This window comes from Castanea sativa, chromosome 11, assembly GCF_040712315.1.
Source record: "Castanea sativa cultivar Marrone di Chiusa Pesio chromosome 11, ASM4071231v1".
NCBI lineage: Eukaryota > Viridiplantae > Streptophyta > Magnoliopsida > Fagales > Fagaceae > Castanea > Castanea sativa.
The window spans coordinates 44,241,818-44,262,364 of NC_134023.1; the positions used below are offsets into that span (position 1 = coordinate 44,241,818).

Genomic DNA, 20,547 nt, shown 5'->3' on the forward strand with positions numbered 1-20,547 from the left:
CATGAGATGACTGTACTTATTCTTGTTTGCCTCAAGCTTTTTTTTTTTTGTTGAGAAACTTGCCGCAAGCTTTAAAAGCAGGAAAGGACAAGTTTTTTACTACTACTACTACTACTATTAAGATCATACATACATAAATACAAGACTTGTTGAGAAGTGAGAATTGAGGAAGAAAGAAAGAAGCTCTCTTATCAATCTCATGGCTTTGGAAGAAGAGAAAACGGAAATGGAAATGGCAGTGAAGGGCATAGAAGAAGGAGAAGAAGAAGAAGAAGATGATGAGCTCGGTTCTAAGGAGAGAGTCCTTTACAAATACTTCCTCTTAGAATGGAAGCTCGTTAGCTCTCTTCTCAAAGACATCGTTTCCCATGGCCGCGTCACCGACCCCTCCTCTGTCTACACTATCCGATCCATCGTACTCTCTCTCTCTCTCAGACCCATTTTTTGTTTCGCTCAGATTGATGTTTTCTGTGTTTGTTTTGAATATTTATTATGTTTGTAAATGTGGGAATGAACTTTTAGGATCACAATGTGACACTTCTGCTGTTTGTTCTAGTTTTGGATTTGGAAGTTTCTTTGTGTTCCATGTCTTTTTTTATTTATTTAATTTATTAATTTTACATTACATTCTCTGTTTTGGGCCTAATTTAATTTAATTTATATTTTTTTGAAATGACTTAAAACATGTCAAATGTATTTCCTTTATAGTATTTTTCGCGCTTATATGCAAAAAAAATGGGCATTGTTGTTGGAGGGGTTCTTTGATGCTGCCTCCGGGGATTAGAATCATGTGTTTCAAGCGTTTTAATCTTAGTATTTAGTTTTATGTTAATGTTGGAGATTAAAACCCTTGAATGCCCGTCATGATTGTAGATTGCTTAGCCCGTGAGAGGTGAATGTCCCTAAGATTACTTAGCAACTGGTTATGGAAGGTGGGGTCAGTTGTCTGTCTAGAGGCGAGTCCAAAGGGTTCATCTTTAGAAGGGTTCTCTAAGTAATCAGGGAAAAAAAAAAAACTTAGGATAAATTGCTTAGCCCATTAGGGGTGAAAAGCCCTTGGATTACCTGGTTCTGGTGGTGGGGTCAATTGCCCGTAAGAGTTTGATTAACAGTGAAGATTGTTGTAGAGAATGCTCTGTGACATGCAACTAATCTATAAGTGAAGTTCTCCTACAATATAAAAAAAAAAAAAAAAATTTGAAATACATGGTTATGGTCATAGTGGCTATTGGCTACCATACCCTCCAAAAACACAGAGGTGTCATGGGATTTTCCATTTGGTAATTTAAAATTTTCTGATGCCTATGGTCTCACTGTATTTTCTTCATAATATACAGCGGATATTTTGTTTCCTTTATTGGCTTGATGATCCTTGAGTGACAGCTCACTATGGCTATTCTATGCATGCGTGCAGATGCAAAAATTTGCACATGTAATATTTTAACAAACACCCCATTATCATGTTGAAGCTTGCATGTAGTTTGCAATTACAATATGTGTAGGTTGTGCTTTGGTTTCTAATATTGAACAGAAAATGATACGTTGGACACCTTAATTAATTTTTTACCCTGGTATCTATATGTTTAAATTACATGTTCAGGACCTTAAATACCATGCAATGCATTTTTGATTGTTTAAGAAACTATCTGCCTTTTAGTTTGAAATATTTCCCTACTGGTTCTGCAGATGGATAAGTATCAGGAACAGGGTCAACTACTTGAGCCTTACCTTGAGAGTATAGTTTCCCCTCTGATGTTCATTATTCGTACTAAAACAATTGAACTAGGGGTAGCTTCAAAAGAAATTCTTGAAATAATCAAGCCTATATGCATCATTATTTATTCTCTGGTCACAGTTTGTGGATACAAGGCTGTTATCAAGTTCTTTCCACATCAAGTTTCTGATTTAGAACTGGCTGTATCTCTATTAGAGAAGTGCCACAACACAAATTCAGGGACATCATTACGGCAGGAAAGTACTGGAGAGATGGAGGCAAAATGTGTAATACTTTTGTGGCTTTCAATACTAGTTTTGGTTCCGTTTGATATCTCCACCGTTGATACTAGTATTGCAAACAATAGTAATCTGGGAGAACTTGAGCCAGCCCCTCTGGTATTGAGGATAATAGGGTTTTCTAAAGATTACCTTTCAACTGCTGGCCCTATGCGCACTATAGCTGGATTGCTTCTCTCAAAGCTTCTTACACGTCCAGATATGCCAAAGGTCTTTATGAGGTACCTATCATAATGCTTATAGAAATGTTGTTGCAGCATTTGGCCAATTTGTCTTGTGTTATGTTTCTTATAATGTTATACCTATAAGGGTTAGTGAATCATTTGACTTTCCAATATAATACTAGCCAAGCAAGGCTCATTATGCCTTTAAACAGAAATGATTATTAGTGGTGGCTTTTTATTTTTTTATTTGATAGGTAATATGAGTACTAATATTGATGAAATAATAAAGAAGAAACATACAATGTGCTCATGAGGATGAACAACAGCAAATCACAAACAAAAAACAAATAAAACAGCAATCAGGAAACTAAACAAAGGGAAGAGATGCATATAGGCACCACCTATATGCTGACACAAGCCTTTTAACTCAACCAAAGACTTATCAGAATCTTCATAGGAACGACAATTCCGTTTCAAATAGTCCACATTAGACAACCTGGAATTAAATTATGCTTCCCAAGCCAATGACTCCAACAAAATAATACTTTTGCCACAGAGCTAGGCAAGACCCACTGAATACCAAAAGGCATAATTCAACAGCAATCCATTTCTTCTATTATTCCAGACACAAAAGAAAAAACATTGTAAACTCTTGTTTTTATTTGCCTCTTATGGTAATCTTTATAAAGAACCTCTCTCAGTGGATAAGCTTATCATGTTGTATTGATTATGTACTAATACTTTCTCCTTTGATTAATTTGGGCTGTGTGCTTGTAAACCTCTTTCCAAACTAATTTTGTTTAGTACTGAATTTTACTTTTCTCCATAAGCTTACATGTTTCTTTTTGTAACTTCTTCAGCTTCACTGAATGGACACATGAAGTCCTATCTTCCGTCACTGATGATGTCTTGAATCACTTCCGGGTACTTGGTGCTGTTGAAGCATTGGCTTCTATTTTCAAGGTTTGCTTTTGATTCTTTTCATTTCATAGCATTCCATGGTAAAGTTCCTCTTTTACACATAAAAAAAGACGATGACTGAAGAATCTTTTGCCAACGAGCACTTGCTCAAATGGAACCACCTTCCCTTGTAAGAGCAAGGTCATCATGGGTTCAAGATGCACTGAGTTCATATGTAACATATCAATGATATACTAGAAAGTCACTGTCATAAAGTGTGGAAGTCCAAAATAGAATTTTCAAATCATTTGTTGTGAATGCTTTCCCAAATTTTTCTTTTTTAAATAACATATAAACAACTTTTACTGTATGTTGTTTTATGTGGAAACTGGTGCAGTTTATTTTTAAACAATTAGGCTTGCTTTCTTCACCATCCATGACATAACATGTAGTTCCTTTACCTGGATGTTTGAAATTCCATGATGATGATCATAGCTGGAATTGACAAAAACTGCAGCCAGGAATCCTTGCTTGACTCTGAATTGCAGTTACACACTGGTTTGAAACTTGGGTCGCAAGGATAGATGTTCTGTTCCTCCTGTTTTACCCCAACTAACTTATGGTTTTCATCTCTGTTCATTCAATCAATTGAATCACTGATGCCTCTGAATCTGAGTGGGAAATGATGCTTGCAACAGTTTTTGCTTTGCTAACAAAATATGCTGAATGTGATGTTTATTCTCTCTTTAAGTTGGCAACACTAAGTTCATTTTTTTTTCAATTAATTAAGACATCATTCTGATATATAATATCCAGAGCTATACACTACACCATTCTTATTTTCATTCTAGTGATGCCCAATATTAAAATCCACCTTTTCAAGTACTTGCATCTCTTATGCATCATTTTTGGTAGACAGGCTGGTGGTCGAAAACTCTTGCTTGATGTGATTCCAATGGTTTGGAAGGACACTTCAGCATTAATCAAGTCCAGTGCTGCAACTCAGAGCCCTTTACTTCGCAAGTATTTGGTGAAGTTAACTCAGCGGATTGGGCTTACTTGTCTCCCTCATCGGTCTCCTTCGTGGCGCTATGTGGTTAGTCATGCTGAAGATATAATTATTCTAATTCTAAACCTTATTGTCTCCCTTGGAGGATTGAGCTTTCTCGGCATATAGTGACGTTTTAAGATATTAATATCTTGTATGCTTTGCCGTTCATTCCATTGGGTTTGCTGTGTATGTCTTTGGTTGTTATTTGCTTTGTAGTTGGAGTTTATATTTGTATTTCTTGTATGCTTCACTATGAATTTTTATTATTATTTGGGGCATATTCAATTGATGCCTAGGATGGTGACGGAGGTGTTGGCAGGCTTGAACAGGAGGTTTGGATACAGAATGGATGTGGTATTGCATAAATTGATTGATGGATACAAAATGTTACATTCTTAGCTCTCTTTAAAACTTGCATTTGGTGTCTTCAAATATGTAATTATCAATAGATAAGCCATTTTGAGCCTTTTTTTTTTTGGTGGAGCAATGGAGCTAAAATTTTAAATTTTTAAAGAAAAAGGTACAAACAGAAGGCCTGCTTTTGGGTATAAGTGCATAAAATGCTTAGCTTGTTAGGGGTGAATGCCCATGGATTACCTGGCAACTGGTTCTAGCGCTTGAGAATAGGCTACAAAATGGCGAAGTAAAATGTGATTTTTTGTTGCATGTCAGTATTGTCTCAGTGCCATATATGATTGATAGCATGCTGTTTGTCGAAATATATAAAAATAATATTAGTTGAGCAAAGAGTTATAGTTGTATGCTATCTGGGACCTTTTTCCTCCTTTCTTTAAAATTACCGAAATAAGTCTTGTTATGTGATCGACAGCAAGTTCTTTATTGAATATATATTAAAATGTTGTTAGTTGAGTAGAAAGTTAAAGGTGTCTGCTATTTGGGCCTTTTCTTGTTTTGGAAAGTTTTTAACAATATTACAGAACTAAATTCTGTTTTATTTAATATTCTATTTTTGGTAGAAATGTTTTGTTTTTGATAAGTAAGAAAAGTTTTATTGAGAAAAGACTACTTCATTAAGACGATGAAGTAGCCAATATATATGTATATGTGTGAATATATGTATATATGTATACATGTACAGACAACAGAACACTGGAAAAGAAATAAAAAAATTATGTACAAGGAGAAAGGAATCTATGAACAGCAGAATAGATTCCCTAGAAGTAAATCCCCATGCACAAGACCAATCAAATACAGTCCCTGGAAATAAAGATAGGAGCTGATCCCCGGTAAATTCCATATCTTCAAATATACAATTATTACGCTCCCTCCAAATAATTCACATCACACATTGTGATACCAAATTCCAAATATTCAATTAGTGCTTTCCCAACTAGTTTCTCCATCCTGCCAATTAATCAATAACCCTTTTGGGTAAAATCCAATCAACGCCAAACAAACTGAAAGAAAAACTCCATAACTGATAAACCTTGTGACAATGCAACAAGAGATGATCAACATTCTCCTCACTACACCAGCATAGGCAGCACCAATCCACAATTGTGATGCCCCTTTCTCCTCAAATAATCACATGCACTTCCCGCACGCAGCTGTCCAAACAAAAAAGACACTTGACGTGGAGCCTTCATGCCCCAAATACGTTTCCATAGGAAAATAGTAGAGCTATATCCCCTTGGAGCACCATAAAAAAACTGTATGTCAACCTCCACCTCATCCTATCCCCATCCTCTTTTGGAGGATTCTGTGACTCCGAAGTGTGATGAAAGGTGCCCACAGTGAAATAGATTCCTCCACAGCATGACTCACCAACATATCTGGTACAAATGTGTATTTAGACATGCCTCTTTCTGTGCTATTAATTATCTCCTTTCCTATCCTTTTTTTTTTCTGCTCACTTTATGCTACTTATTCTGTTGGCATCATCAAGAATATTGAAGGATCCACTTGATGGTAGTGTAATATTATCTCACATCCTGTCCTTGGTTTATCTGGCTAACACCCCTTCCCCTCCAAAAAAAGAAGAAGGAAAATACTACCACTAGCACCAAATGATTCATTAGTATGCTAGTTGATTCTGGGTTTATCTGTTTTTTAATGCCAATCTGTTGTGATGTTCTTTTGGAAGGTTGTAATTTATAAGTTAACTTGTATTGGGCTTCCAAATAATATGCTACTTTTGTTACCTTTGCACCATATATACAGGGCAGAGCTAGTTCATTTGGAAAGAATATTTCTTTGCCTGCATCCAGAAAAAATGATCAATGCAGCCATGGTCCAGATGTAGACTCCTCTAACTCGGAAGAAAGTTCAGATTACATTCAAGATGAAGATATGGATGTTCCAGATATTGTAGAAGAGATAATTGAGATGTTGCTCTCTGGATTGAAAGATACGGTATGTCTGAAGGGTGAGAATCTGTGGTGAACTTGATTATTTTCTGATGTAGACTAAGTTCCCAATAGTGGAAATTTTGAAATCATACATTGCTGATCTCTAGCTTCCTGTCATCTTGATTGGTCTAAATGTAGATGCATGAGATCTCTCATACATATTCACATACTAGAATCTTACAGATTTTTTAAGATGGTAGTATGGTACTTTGGAACTATTATTTCTCATACTTGGGGATATAGTTTGACACTGATTCTCCTCATTATTGTGTGATAAATAGTCAATGTGTATGTTGATACTTGATTTCCATATGAATGAAGTGTAAGGGGTTAAACTGTGGAAGAGAGGATAAGAGCAACTAAACACTGACAATGGTTGAGAGCTTTAAAGCTCCCGGGCATGAGCATAAACTACTTAGCACATTAGGGATTTGCCCTTGGATTACTTGACAACTAGTTTTGGTGGGTGGGATCAGTTGCCCGTAAGTTTTACTGGCTAGAGGTGAGTCCAAATGGCTCTTTTTTAGATAGGTTCCTTAGGTTACCAAAACAATATATGGTTGAGAACTTTAAAATAGTGCGGATGCAAAAATATTAATCATTGTAGCAATTATTCAGATATAGTATGAAGCAAATTACTGCTGTATATTTAGTTGAATTATATAACATAGCTGCAAAAAGGCAAGAATAAGTGCATTGTATTGCTTTCAATTGGATCAATGACATCTCTAGTTATGAGTACATTCCATCCCACTTTTCCTTCCCATGGGGCTGGGCAGAAAACAAACAGAGAGTTACAATGAGTACATTCCATCCCACCTTTCCTTCCCATCTGAACAAGGGAACTATACTTCCCTACCCTTTTTGCATTATTTACTTTTCCTCTCTACCCCCTTCTTCCACTATTTCCAAATGCACTCTTATGTTCTACATGATCATTAATTTCATCATTTATTTATAGATTTATACTGCTGATCTGATTTTGACATTGCTGTGATGGTAATGCAGGACACTGTAGTGCGTTGGTCTGCTGCAAAAGGTATAGGCCGCATAACTTCACGTCTAACATCTGTGCTTTCAGAAGAGGTCCTTTCATCTGTCTTGGAGCTGTTTTCACCAGGCGAGGTAAAATAGGGCAGTTGCTCTCTTTTGCAACTTGTTTCCCATGAAAATACAAATTATGTCTAGAGTTGTGATGACATGTCGTATATTTCCAGGGTGATGGATCATGGCATGGAGGTTGCTTAGCACTGGCTGAACTGGCACGTAGAGGATTGCTCTTACCTATAAGTCTTCCCAAAGTTGTACCTGTTGTTGTGAAGGTTGTACCTATATATACATAAAGCTAAGACCAGTGAATTTTATGTTTTCTTAAAGCATATAATTTCTGGAATTTTTTTTCTTCTTCTGTGAATATGGATATTGTTTTACTTAGTTCATTAAGACATGGCTTCCTTTCCTATATGCTCATCCATGTCTAGCATATTAGTATTAAGTGTAAAATGTCATGAAATTTATTTCTGCTGAAGATGTCATATTTGAAGAAGTTTTCTCACTGGATGACACGACCTTAAGTTCCATGTAAAATTAGTTTTTGTGTTTGTCCGCTTGGTGCTAATTCCTTTTGATTTCCAGATTGGTCCAGACTGGAAAAAATGTAAGAGTCATTGAAGTATAAAGTTATGTTACAGTCGGTTAGGTACTTAACTCTAGTGTGGTGCAGTTAGTCTTCTGTAGTATTTCATCAAGGAATAGTGCTATATACTTCTCTAAAATAAAGGGAATAGTGTTCTATGCTTTCAAATTTTTCTAAACATTGTATTCCAATCCTCAAACCAATTTGTTAGTTATGGTTAATAGTTCTAGTCCTTGTTGAAAAGCTCTTGTCAAAATAGATGAATTTGATATGGTGGTGAAATTTGATGTTGTATTGGCTTTTACATGTCTTTTTCTTATTCAATGTCTCTGCTCTTTCTTGATTTATATTTTTCACAAGACATTTTTTCTAAAGACTCAAAGGTCAGAGAGATAAAAACCTTGGCACAGATACCTATATTGCAACATCAGTACTGATAAATTAATCTTTTTAACAGGCACTGCATTATGATATTCGAAGAGGTCCGCATAGTGTTGGATCTCATGTGCGTGATGCTGCTGCCTATGTTTGTTGGGCCTTTGGGCGTGCATATTATCATGAAGATATGAGAACCATATTAGAACAGCTTGCTCCACATCTTCTAACTGTGGCTTGCTATGACCGTGAGGTGCTGAAAATGTTGCTTCAACATTTTTTGTTTAGCCCTGTGATTTTAATTCTTTCAGTTTTTGATAGCACCATCACTAAATCTTTTAAAGTCTGATGCTTAGGTTAACTGTAGAAGAGCAGCCGCTGCTGCTTTCCAGGAGAATGTTGGAAGACAAGGGAATTACCCACATGGCATTGATATTGTGAACACTGCAGATTATTTTTCACTTTCTTCGCGAGTAAACTCATACCTCCATGTTTCTGTCTGTATTGCTCAATATGAGGGATATCTTTATCCATTTGTGGATGAACTGCTGGACAACAAGATCTGTCACTGGGTATGCTCAAACCTCTTCTCATGCATTGTTTTAGCTTTGTAGATTTGAAATAGCAATGACAAAGACAAATGGGACTGAAGCCAATTTAGATTAGGAAATTCTAGACAGCTAGGATTAGGTTGTGGTGGGAAAAAGGCTGGAAAATAGAAAGGAATAAAGGGTGAAAAGGAATGGTAGGATCTGGGAATTAAATAAAGGAGAAAAACTAAGGTTTGGGTTGCTGTTCCCAGGGCTGTGAACAATAACGCGATTATAGTAATTTCCCTCCTTATTTTGTGCATGGGGGGCTATTTTATGGATTGGTGGTTTAGGGTTTAAAAATAAAAAATAAAAAAAAATAAAAAGCTGACAAATCAATTTGTGGCTGTAAGGCTTCAAGTTTTTGAAAATTTAGGGATGAAGAACAGAAAGATAAATTTCTAGCATTACACCTAGGGATTCCTCAACATATCACCTCGGAGAAAGGTTGCATCAAACAAATCTCAAAAAAACTTTATAACTTCTCAAATTTAGAAAACATATTCTTCCCCTTGAATAGAAAGAAGGATATCCTGATGCCTAGTTGTATTAGGACTTGGGCTTTGATAAATAAATCCAAACTAAATAATTAAACTCACAACTAAAACCTAATAACATAATCAAAAACCAAAGACCCAATGAATCAATTTGCCAAGCCATGTCTAGAATCCAAAAAATTACAGAAGTGCCTGACAGTTAAAAATGACTAAAATGAAATGTTAGAAAGACAACTATGGTTTTATTATTTTGGGATAATCAAGTGAATTTCATTGAAAGACACTGAGAACAAAAACACAGTCCAGGGCAAGCTTACAAAATATCTAAGCAGTTTAACCAGCATTAGGCCTAAATGACAGAAACTAACATTGAAACCCCATCTACAACATATCTCTCTGGTTCATCAGTATAGGAATATGAATTTTTTGAACTCAATTCTAGCTCTTAGTTGCATTCACTCTGAGAGACTTTTTTACCTATCAAAAAAAATGTCTCTCAGAGTGAAAGCATCCCTTATGTAGAATAACATTTCTCAGCTTCCAGATGTGGTACACAGTAGCACTAAATCCAAGCTTACAAGTTATTACCTTTAAACTTCTCCCTTTCCAATTGTTTCCTGCCCAGGTGGCGTCATCATTGCTAATGCCAACCCACTGCACTAATGCTTCTTCTTGCAACACCTTTCACCCATGTTGAATCCAACAGAAATCAATAATCCATCTGGGTTCTTATGTCACAGAACCTTTGTCATCAACCCTTGGCAGGTCATTGACCATACGATCCGCCTGTCTGAGCTGCTTCTTCAACTGGGATACATGAAATACTGAATGCAATTGTGACTACCGCAGCAATTTTAATCAATAAGCCCCCTTCCCCACTCACTCAAGGACTCTAGGACTCTTAAGGGCCCATAAAATATTGGAGATAGCTTCATATTGTCATGAATCCGAATTGACAATTGCTGGCACTGTTGGAGCTTGAGAGAGACCAAATCTCCTGGCTCAAACTCCAGCTCGTGTCAGTGCCAATTGGAATTAATCTTCATATGGTTTTGAGCTGCCATTAAATTTTGTTTCGTGCATCCCATTCGCACAACGTTTCTTTTAATTGAGCAACTGCAGACACATATTTGTAATTATGCACTGTTGGAGGTGGTTGGCCATATACAGCTTCAAATGTATTCATTTGGGTGGCTGTTTGTTGGATTCCATCCTTTCGAAATGTCTTTGTAGAGGATTATCGTAATGTTGCTGCCCCCTTAAACAACCTTAAGTTCCTTGCAGGGCCGGCTCAACAACTTTGGGAGTCTTAGGCAAAAATTTTAAGAGAGGCCTTTTTATATTTAAATATTAATCAAATAATGTATATATATATATTGAATTTTTTATTTAAAATTTAATTTTCTTACTTTTTGAGATGCAAAATTGGTACAATAATTTATAATAATAGATAAAGTGAGAAACCGTGTTCAGATTAAAAAAAAAAAAAAAAAAAAAAGGTGAGAAACCGGGTTGTCTTATTTGTTGTAACTGTGGGCTGCACTGTGCAGCCTGTGCTGCTGTGCGCCTGTGCAGTCCAGCCTCTACTCCTATCATCCTACAGCTTAATTTTCTGCATTTAGGATACAATGGGGTCTTTTCAATGCATTTTATTGACTAATAAAAGTGCTTAAATTTTTTTTTAATTAAAATATATATATAAATATATTATATATAAATTTTTTTTTACAAGTGGGGGCCTTTGGCGATTGCATCAATTGCAGCACCTATTGAGCTGGCCCTGGTTTCTTGAAAGTCAAATTTGGACATGTTCATTGCTAATATACTCTATAAGATCAAGGTGGAGGGTTAGGTAAGGTCGTAGGTTCAAGACCCATTAGATACACATGTAATTATCTATTAAATTTAATAATAATAAATAAATAAACTATGGGCAAGCATATTCCATATACATAAACCTTTTTTCTGTTCTTTTCTTTTTTGTAATCATTCCTTACCAGAAGGAAGAACATGAATTTTTTTTGTAGGGACTAGGAGATTGGATCCCTAATTCTCCACCTTCTCTGTTTTCACTAAACCTTTTTTTTTTCTTTCCTTTTTTTTATTTCCTTATGGCAACATTATAGTTGTTGAAGTTATTTTCTAATCATATTCAAAATTTATTACACTAACAGATCACATGGAAATATTGTTGACATGTAGTACCATGATTGTCATCATTATTCTTATTTTGTTAGATAATAGTTCAAAGAATACATAAAATACTCATGATTGATGTCATTAGGAGAAAGGCTTGAGAGAACTTGCTGCGGAGGCCCTTTCTGCTCTTGTCAAATATGATCCTGAATACTTTGCAGACTCTGTAGTGGAAAAAATAGTTCCTTGTACTCTCTCATCTGATTTGTGCATGCGCCATGGTGCAACTTTAGCTGCTGGTGAACTTGTTTTGGCACTACATCAATGTGGTTATGTTCTTTCCTCTGGTTGGTACTCTTACTCTCTTTTTTTTTTGGATAGATAAAGGTACTCTTACCTTTTTTAAACTTGCGTTAGTTGATCTGAATCAGAGTACCATTAGAACTTAAAAATAGTTGTCAAACACTTGTGTTTATGAGCCTTAGATTTATTATTGTAATTGACATAGGACAAATTAGGCTTAAGAAGATTTGTGGATTTTGGATCTAGAACCCCTTGAGAAGAAGGGTTAGGGTTTAAACTCCAAATAAAGAGAAAGCAAAGGACCACAGCTCCTTAGCAATACCACAATGAAGTAAGAGATGTTCAATTGATTCACCACTAGACTTGCACATACAGCACTAATCTGCAAGGATCAAATTCCTTTTAATGAGATGATCCACTTTTAAAATTTTCACAAAGCCATGTCCGAAAAATTTAGCAACCTTTGAGACTTTGTTACACCAAATACTTTTCAAAGTGATCTTGGTGCAAACATAATTGTGCGCTCTAAATTAAGGAAAGCTCATAAAATTTAAATTTAATAGTTTTTCTTGTTAGCTGTTTTTAGCTGTCAGTAGTATGTCATCTTCTGTATCTAAGCTTATAATTATCTTTGTCCAATTTCTCTCTTATAGATAAACAGCATCGTATTGCTGGTGTAGTTCCTGCTATCGAGAAAGCACGACTTTATCGTGGAAAGGGTGGAGAAATAATGCGTGCAGCTGTTTCTCGGTTCATCGAATGTATCTCTTCATCTCATTTGTCTTTGCCTGAAAAGATAAAACGAACTCTGCTTGATACTCTCAATGAGAATTTGAGACATCCCAATTCTCAGATTCAGGTAGTTGTCTTTTAACATGGGATTTTCTTGCTATCCTTGTATGTTTCTGTGATGCCTTAAATTTGTCAACCAATTTTGCCATATGATGTACAGAATGCTGCTATTAATGCTCTGAAACAATTTTTTGGAGCATACATGGTTGCTGCAGACACTGGAGGTACTGGTGATATATCGTCCAAGTACCTGCAATTGTTGACTGATCCGAATGTTGCTATTAGAAGAGGATCTTCCCTGGCTCTTGGTGTTTTGCCTTACGAGCTTTTGGCTAAAAGGTGGAGGGATGTGCTTTTGAAACTTTGTAGCGCTACTGCTATTGAGGTGCAGTAAATAGAAGTTGCAATTGTCATTGAAATTTCCACTATTATAGAACTAATGAATGAATATCATAAATAAGTTGTTCTATGTGCAGGACAACCCTGACGATAGGGATGCTGAAGCACGAGTAAATGCTGTAAAAGGACTCATCTCAGTGTGTGAGACACTAACTCAGGCTAGAGAAGATTCTAATATCCATTCTTGGGAGGATGACTTGTCTCTATTTCTTCTGATTAAGAACGAAGTGATGATGAGTTTATTTAAAGCGCTAGATGACTATTCTGTTGATAACAGAGGTGATGTGGGTTCTTGGGTCCGCGAGGCTGCTATGTATGGCCTTGAGAAATGTATATATATCCTCTGTAAGAGAGATTCCATTGGTTCTGCTAGAAAATCAGATGAAGTGGAATCCTCTGTATCAGAGCTGCCTGATTGTGATTCAGTCAAAACTAACCAGATGGACTCACTTTTTGATGCAAATCTTGCTTCCATCATAGTTGGAGGAGTTTGTAAGCAAGCTGTAGAAAAGATGGATAAACTAAGAGAAGCAGCTGCAAAGGTTCTCCAGAGGATTTTGTACAACAAAACAATCTATATTCCTTATATACCTTATAGGGAAAAGCTAGAAAAAATTGTTCCTAATGATACAGATATAAAATGGGGGGTAAGTATACACAGCTCTTCTATAGTGTACTTGGAAAGTTAGTTGAGTTTGACATAAAGGCCATTTTGTACTTGCTTGTAGGTACCCACTTTGTCATATCCACGTTTTGTGAAGCTACTTCAATATGATTGTTATAGTAGACCTGTTCTATCTGGGTTAGTTATCTCCACTGGTGGGTTGCAAGAATCTCTGAAGAAGGCATCAATTTCAGCATTGTTAAAGTTTCTTCAAGCAGTTGAACCTGAAGACCTCAATGAGAAAAGATCCAGAGAGTTCAAGCTATCTACTGATATCCTTTGGGTTCTTCAACAGTACAAAAGATGTGATAGGGTGATTGTACCCACTTTGAAGGTAATATCCATGGTCTTGATAGAAAACATGAACTTAATGATAGGGATATTAATGACGGGCTCTTGTCCACAATTTGTTCTCTAAGATTAAGTCACCTACAATGTTGCAGTTCTACAATAATGCACCACAGCTTTTGTTCATTGGATTATTAAACAGTATTTTGAAGCGGCTTGCTCTGATTGCAAGCTACAAAATCCATAAATAACTGAATAGTAGATGATCTTGTTTCCTGATTTAAGCCCACTTCTTTCCTGCAGTAGACAGATTATATCTTAATCTCATTTAGGGAGTATCTAATCTAGCCATGGAAGATTGATTTGCTATTACTTTGCAAATTCATCTAATAAAGAATTAATTTACGATGTTCACATGTCATGTGGTTTTAAAGGTCTAATTATGTGTCTTTATTTTGTTAGTTATGGTCAATTTTGTAGTTGGGCAAATCAGTAAAAGGGTATTTTGGTAGTTTAATTGATTTACTTGTACTTTTTTAATTATTTCATACTAGAACTCGAGCTTTTTTTCTTTAGGACTTTATTAGATTGGTTGGCTACTTTGCGAAACCAATCATTCTCTGTCTTTCTTGATTCTTGTCATTTTTGTTGACCCTTTGTGCATTCTCTCTGTACTGGGGTGTCTCTATTTTTCATATTAATAAAATTTATTACTTATCAAAAAAGAAAGTCTTTATATATTTGTGCTCGATGTACGCAGAGAAACTGGAATTGGCTGATAAAATAATTGAGTATTTTGAGTATCCATTTCTCTTATTTCCTTCCCTCCCCCCCCCCCCTCCCAACTCCTTTTTCTCATGGGTACTGTTCATGCACTGTTTACAGATTTGAAAAAGTTCTACTACCATTTCTTTTTCTTCTTTTTTCAATCATAAATCAATTCTTTTCTGTTTTGAATCCTAACCCTTCTTCTTGAAGGGTTCTAATCTCAAAATCCATAAATCTTCCTAAACCTTAACCCACAACAAGAGTACTTAGACAAGTTCTCTAATTTGCACTACATCGGTATCATGTTGTTCTCCGCCAGAACTCTTTGCCTAAGGGTGAAAGCTTAGATCAGGGTGTGGGGTGACCAGAACACCAAGCAAGAGTGAGTGAGAGTGGAAGAAGGGTATCTTTTATATTTTTGCCTTGAAGCAAGAGCATGGACAGAGCATCTAGTGTTTTTTTTTCTTTTCTTTCTTTTTTTCTTTTTTGATAAGTAATAGAATTTTATTGAAAATGAAAATGGCTACTCTATGTTTGCGATGAACATAAAGCACCTTGGAAAAGTACAAGTAAATCAATCAGAAAATCTAAGAGAGAGTTGGAAATCAAAAATTAAAAGTACAAAATTAGTAAAATCCCATTTCCTCGACCAATCAAACAAGGTACAGCAGCAAAGACTTCAATTGATCAATAGGTCTCTCAATCTCCTCAAAAGTGCAACTGTTTCGTTCCTTCCACACTAACCAGATCACACAAGCAGCCACCAAATTCCATACATTTGAAGAATGTTTCCCAAACCAGTTGCGCCAACCAAAGAGAAGGGATGCTACCTTGTCCGGCAACACCCAATGGATCCCAAAAATCATAAATACTTCACTCCGTAGAATATGAGCAATCTCACAATTGATCAAAAGATGATCCACTGTTTCTCCATTGCACCAACACATACAAAACCAGTTGACTAGCAATAATCCCCTCTTATTGAGGTTGTCAATTGTGAGAACCTTACCTCATGTAGCTGACCACAAAAAGAACGACACTCTTAGGGTCCTTAGCATGCCAAATACACTTCCATGGACACAACATGTGGGAAAACATTATCCCAACCTGCTCTGATGCTTTGCCACAACCCACACCTTTACGTCACTCTACTAGCCTTTGTACACCATCGCCCTCTATCCTCACCATATTTGGCTACAATGACCTGATGCCACAAATGAGTGGCTTCATGCCCAAACCACCATAACCATTTCACAAGTAATGCTTGATTAAAGCTCCCTATTCTTCTAATCCCCAAACACCAAACTCAATGGGAGAGCATACCTTATACCATGCCACCGACGTACTTGAATTCATCATCCAAAGCTCCCACAAGAAGTTCCTTTGTATTTTTTCCAATCTATCAGCCAAGATTTGGGAATAGTAAATAAAGAGAGATAATATGTTGGTAGGCTCAATAATGTACTCTTTAAAAGAGTAAGTTGGCCTCCCTTAGACAAGTATAACCTCTTCCAGCCAGCTAATTTCTGCTTCTTCTCTAATATAGGGTTCCATATAGACGTTGCCTTGTAATGAGCCCCCAAAGGCATTCCCAAGTAGGAAATCACTGAGGTGCTCTGAAATCAAGGACATTATGATAGCTTAATAATAAGAGACAAACAGAGCAAATATCAGTGCCAGAATAATCTATTTCCAAGGTAGCTTATCACTTAAGAATCTGTGCTATACTCTGCAAAAAAAGTTTTCAGTACTCTTAATTTAAGAAGTTCTTAGTGACGATTAATCATATTAATCCTTCTAGAAACATCCTATTTCTCAATGATTTATTCATGTTTTTAATTGTAGCTTTCGTTCAGTGAAACTTAGCCATGGTAATGCTGGATTTTTCATGTTTGTGTATGTACTTCTTATAATACTTTTCTGTTATATTCTTTTCTTTGTATATACTTTACTCAGGTGCTTGGTACTGCTATACATTATAGGTTGATGAACACCCTTGGTTTGTATTTTCTTACAATTTATGTTGCTTATATGTAACATATATGTGTGTGTGCTGGTGTATGTGTGTGAATTTCTTTCTCAAACAATCTCCTTTCTGGTATTCTGTACTTTTTAACCTTGTTTTTGAAGCTGTGTTAAAATGAAATTCTTCTGTATTTCAGACCATCGAGATTTTTTTCAGCAAAAAGATATTCTTAAATATGGAGGTTAGTTTACTCTTCTCTTTCAGTTCCCTTGCCCAATTTATTGATGCTGTTAGTATTTCATTTACTTTCATCTACTTGTCTTGTTCCCCTTGCATCAGAGCTGGAAATTTATATCATAATCTATTGATGTTAGCAGCAGTAGATGTTTTATTGCATATCTATGAAGATCTGGATAGCCATAATTTGTAGGTAACCTAGCAACTACAATCTGTATTGCATCTTCCAAAACATGGCACGCATTATCCACCTGATTTTTTTTTTATGAGGTATTCCTTCTCTCATTCTTGGTGCCGTCTGCCACATCCATCTAATGCAGAGGGGAATTAGATGAATAATACCATGTAGCTGAGTGTCTTATTAACAGATGGTGTTCTGCAGCACTGTAATTTTTATGTTGTCTATTCTCTCATCAAGATGGGTGAATTGATCTTGTCTAACAAATACCTACATAGAAGTTTACCAAGGTGAAATGACTAGAGGTTCTGGGTTGATGCTAATCGCCCCGTTGTCTTGATTCAGCAGAGATGATGCATTTGCATTATCTATTAAATTCTTAAATAATAAAGGACTAAGAAATTTCTTGTTCTTTTCCTCTTTCTATGGTGGTTTTGATGCCCACTGTACATAATCATTTGGTGCCATGTAGGGAATAACTATTGAGTTTGATTGTAGTTTCATTACGGGAATATCTATTCCCCTAAATTAAGGAATAACTCTTTCTTACCAAAAGGTCCGCAATAGCTATCCTAAAACATAACTTACATAATAACTCCAAAAAAAATAAAGATACCAAAATCCCACTGTTGGCTGCCACTCCCCTTAAAAACTGTCATTCTTCTGTCTCTCTCTGGTGTCCGTAATAATGCAATTGTATAAGATTAATGTTTCTTTTCAATAAAATATAACATTATGTAAGTATTGGTTGCAATAGTTTATACTGTATATTGTAATTATTGGTTTTATAGTCTTTGCCCTAATTGTGCAATAGATCTTTAGAGATATTTGCAGTAGGTTCCTCAGGAGAAAAAATTATTAATTTAAAATTTAAATATGTATTAACTTTTTAGGAAACATGTAAAAAAATCATGCTTGTTTATATGTCACCACAAGATTCAAGTAAATGAAATTGTTACTTATATGCTGTCAATTTTTTCTTTTTTATTATTTATGGGGATTAATTTTGAATAAAAGACAATTATATTAATTATGCAATTTCAATTATACAAAATAGGAAGTTAAGAAGGCCCAGAAAGAGTGTAAATATTATTTTATAAGGTTGTTTAAGAAAATGTGACAAGAATATAATTTAATTCCACCATCTTATCATGTTGTACCAAATTGTGTAACGTAGATTTAGGATTCTATTCATATGTTATCGCAAAACAGATAAATAAGAATAGTTAGTTATTCAATTCTAACTTTTTGTATGGTTGGTAATACTCATTCCTATTCCCCAGGTAATCAACATTCTAATACCAAAAATGCCCTTAGTATTATATAAACCAATGAAACTATGACTGTGTTTCCCTTATGTATTTGTTGTGTTCCCCTTTTTATATGTATTATGGAAACCATTAAAAACATGACTTATAGTTCCCTTGTGAATTGTTATATTTCCTTTCTTATAAATATTTGGTGTGAACACATTTTGAATTGACCTCATCTCCGACTTCAATTTCCAGGCTTATACTCCAATTTTCTGTGCTGGTGTTTTGGATTCACTGGCAGTGGAATTGAAGGGGTCAAAGGACTTCTCTAAGTTATATGCAGGAATTGCTATACTAGGATATATTGCTTCAATTTCCGAACCTATCAACTCTAAGGCCTTCTCTCATCTTCTCACTTTTCTTGGCCATCGATATCCTAAGGTTTGTGGGGCTCTCAAAGTTTTAGCATTTGTCATTAATAAATCCAAGTATCCTGCATTTAGTATATGATTTGTCTTTTATGGAAGCACCTTGCTTAGATTATTATTACTAGTTTTTTTTTTTTTTCCACTCTTGTTCTCTCTAGGGGATAGTATCTATAAATAAATAAATAAAATAAAAAAATAAAAACTTAATTATATGTTATTAATGTCAACCGTTGCTTATTGGTTCTGCATCCTTTTTTTGGTTTTATTTTTCCTGTTATGATAACCCAGATTCGGAAAGCTTCTGCTGAACAAGTTTACCTTGTCCTCCTGCAAAATGAGAATCTTGTGTCAGAGGATGTTATGGAGAAATCACTTGAAATAATTTCCGAAACTTGCTGGGAAGGTGACATAGAAGTGGCAAAGCACCAAAGATTAGAATTGTTCAATATGGCTGGTCTGGAAACAGGACTACTTTACAAGACTAATGGAGTATCAAACAAAGATGGCAGGAAGAAAACTCCAGCAACTGATGAAAATGCATCATATTCCTCATTAGTTGACTCAATTGGGTTCTGATTTTTTTTTTCTTTTTTTTTTTCCCCTCTTGATGAGCTGAGTGTTTAATTAAATCTCTTATTCTTGTAACTTTTCAACCGTTTTTATTTTTTGGCCCAATTAATATATATATATATATATATGGAAATTTGAAGGTGCTTGCCAAAGTTATATTTAGGTACAACTAAAGATATTGATTTGTTGAGAATGAAAGTTAAGAGAGGTAGAATTCACTGTTAATATTTGCATTTCCAGCGTTCTCTAATGCAACTGCCATGGAATGGATGACGTATCTCCAGCCATCCATTTTTGTTGCGTTGAAATGAAAGTGTCCCGTGATAACATGTTTAATCCATATAACAGCAGTTGCATATTCAATGGATAAGAATGAATTAATTGCAATCGCCAATGAGTTTTAGCTCAAAGGATACCTGCCCCATAAAAAATGGTGGAGAGTAAGAACCCAAATTGGCCAATGCATCAGCACATTGGTTAGCTTTCCTAAATGCATGATGGTGTTCAATTTAGAGCAGTAAGTTCCTAAAATTAGTGTAAGGAATCCATCAATGGGTTAGTGGCATTGTTATTTGTTAGCAAGCTAATTAGGCTTTTTGCATCAAGCTATATGTTAAAGTGACTGGAGTCCTTGATTTTAGTATCAATCAAGGATCCTTTGTCCCCTCTAGTCAACTAGCATTTGGCCTAATATATAGTCCATCTATATACAGAAATACACATGCAGCAATATACAAATTAAGTATTCATGCCACGTCTGTTCTCTCTTTCAATAGTTTTCTATATTGTTGCCTTGCCTTTGCACCCTAAAGCATTATTCATGTATTTTGACCACGCCATTGTCAATGTTTTATGGATTATAGTATTTTGCACTTTTTGAAAGTTACCTTTCTATTTTTAGAGAATTTGTACTTAATTATTCAATAGTTTTAGTTGGTCTGTAATCATTTCAACTTAAGACATTTTTACT

The 20,547-nt window shown here is 35.5% G+C and overlaps 1 protein-coding gene across 3 annotated transcripts; it reads left to right on the forward strand.

The window, feature by feature from the left end:
* Window positions 1–119: 119 nt before the first annotated feature.
* LOC142615805 (tubulin-folding cofactor D) lies at window positions 120–19,889 on the forward strand. Of its 3 annotated transcripts, XM_075788644.1 has the most exons (17): window positions 122–415; window positions 1,687–2,234; window positions 3,038–3,140; window positions 3,997–4,173; window positions 6,310–6,501; window positions 7,506–7,622; window positions 7,715–7,819; window positions 8,591–8,761; window positions 8,865–9,080; window positions 11,880–12,078; window positions 12,688–12,893; window positions 12,987–13,211; window positions 13,303–13,872; window positions 13,954–14,223; window positions 17,108–17,152; window positions 18,835–19,020; window positions 19,296–19,888. In XM_075788644.1, exons 1-17 carry the CDS (start codon window positions 200–202, stop codon window positions 19,581–19,583), a joined length of 3,834 nt encoding a protein of 1,277 aa, XP_075644759.1. In that variant the 5' UTR covers window positions 122–199; the 3' UTR covers window positions 19,584–19,888. The 3 variants fall into 3 exon arrangements, with proteins under 3 accessions (XP_075644760.1, XP_075644761.1, XP_075644759.1); XM_075788645.1 differs by lacking the exon at window positions 17,108–17,152 and having other exon boundaries at window positions 120–415; window positions 19,296–19,889; XM_075788646.1 differs by lacking the exon at window positions 3,038–3,140 and having other exon boundaries at window positions 121–415; window positions 3,993–4,173; window positions 19,296–19,889.
* Window positions 19,890–20,547: the final 658 nt, after the last annotated feature.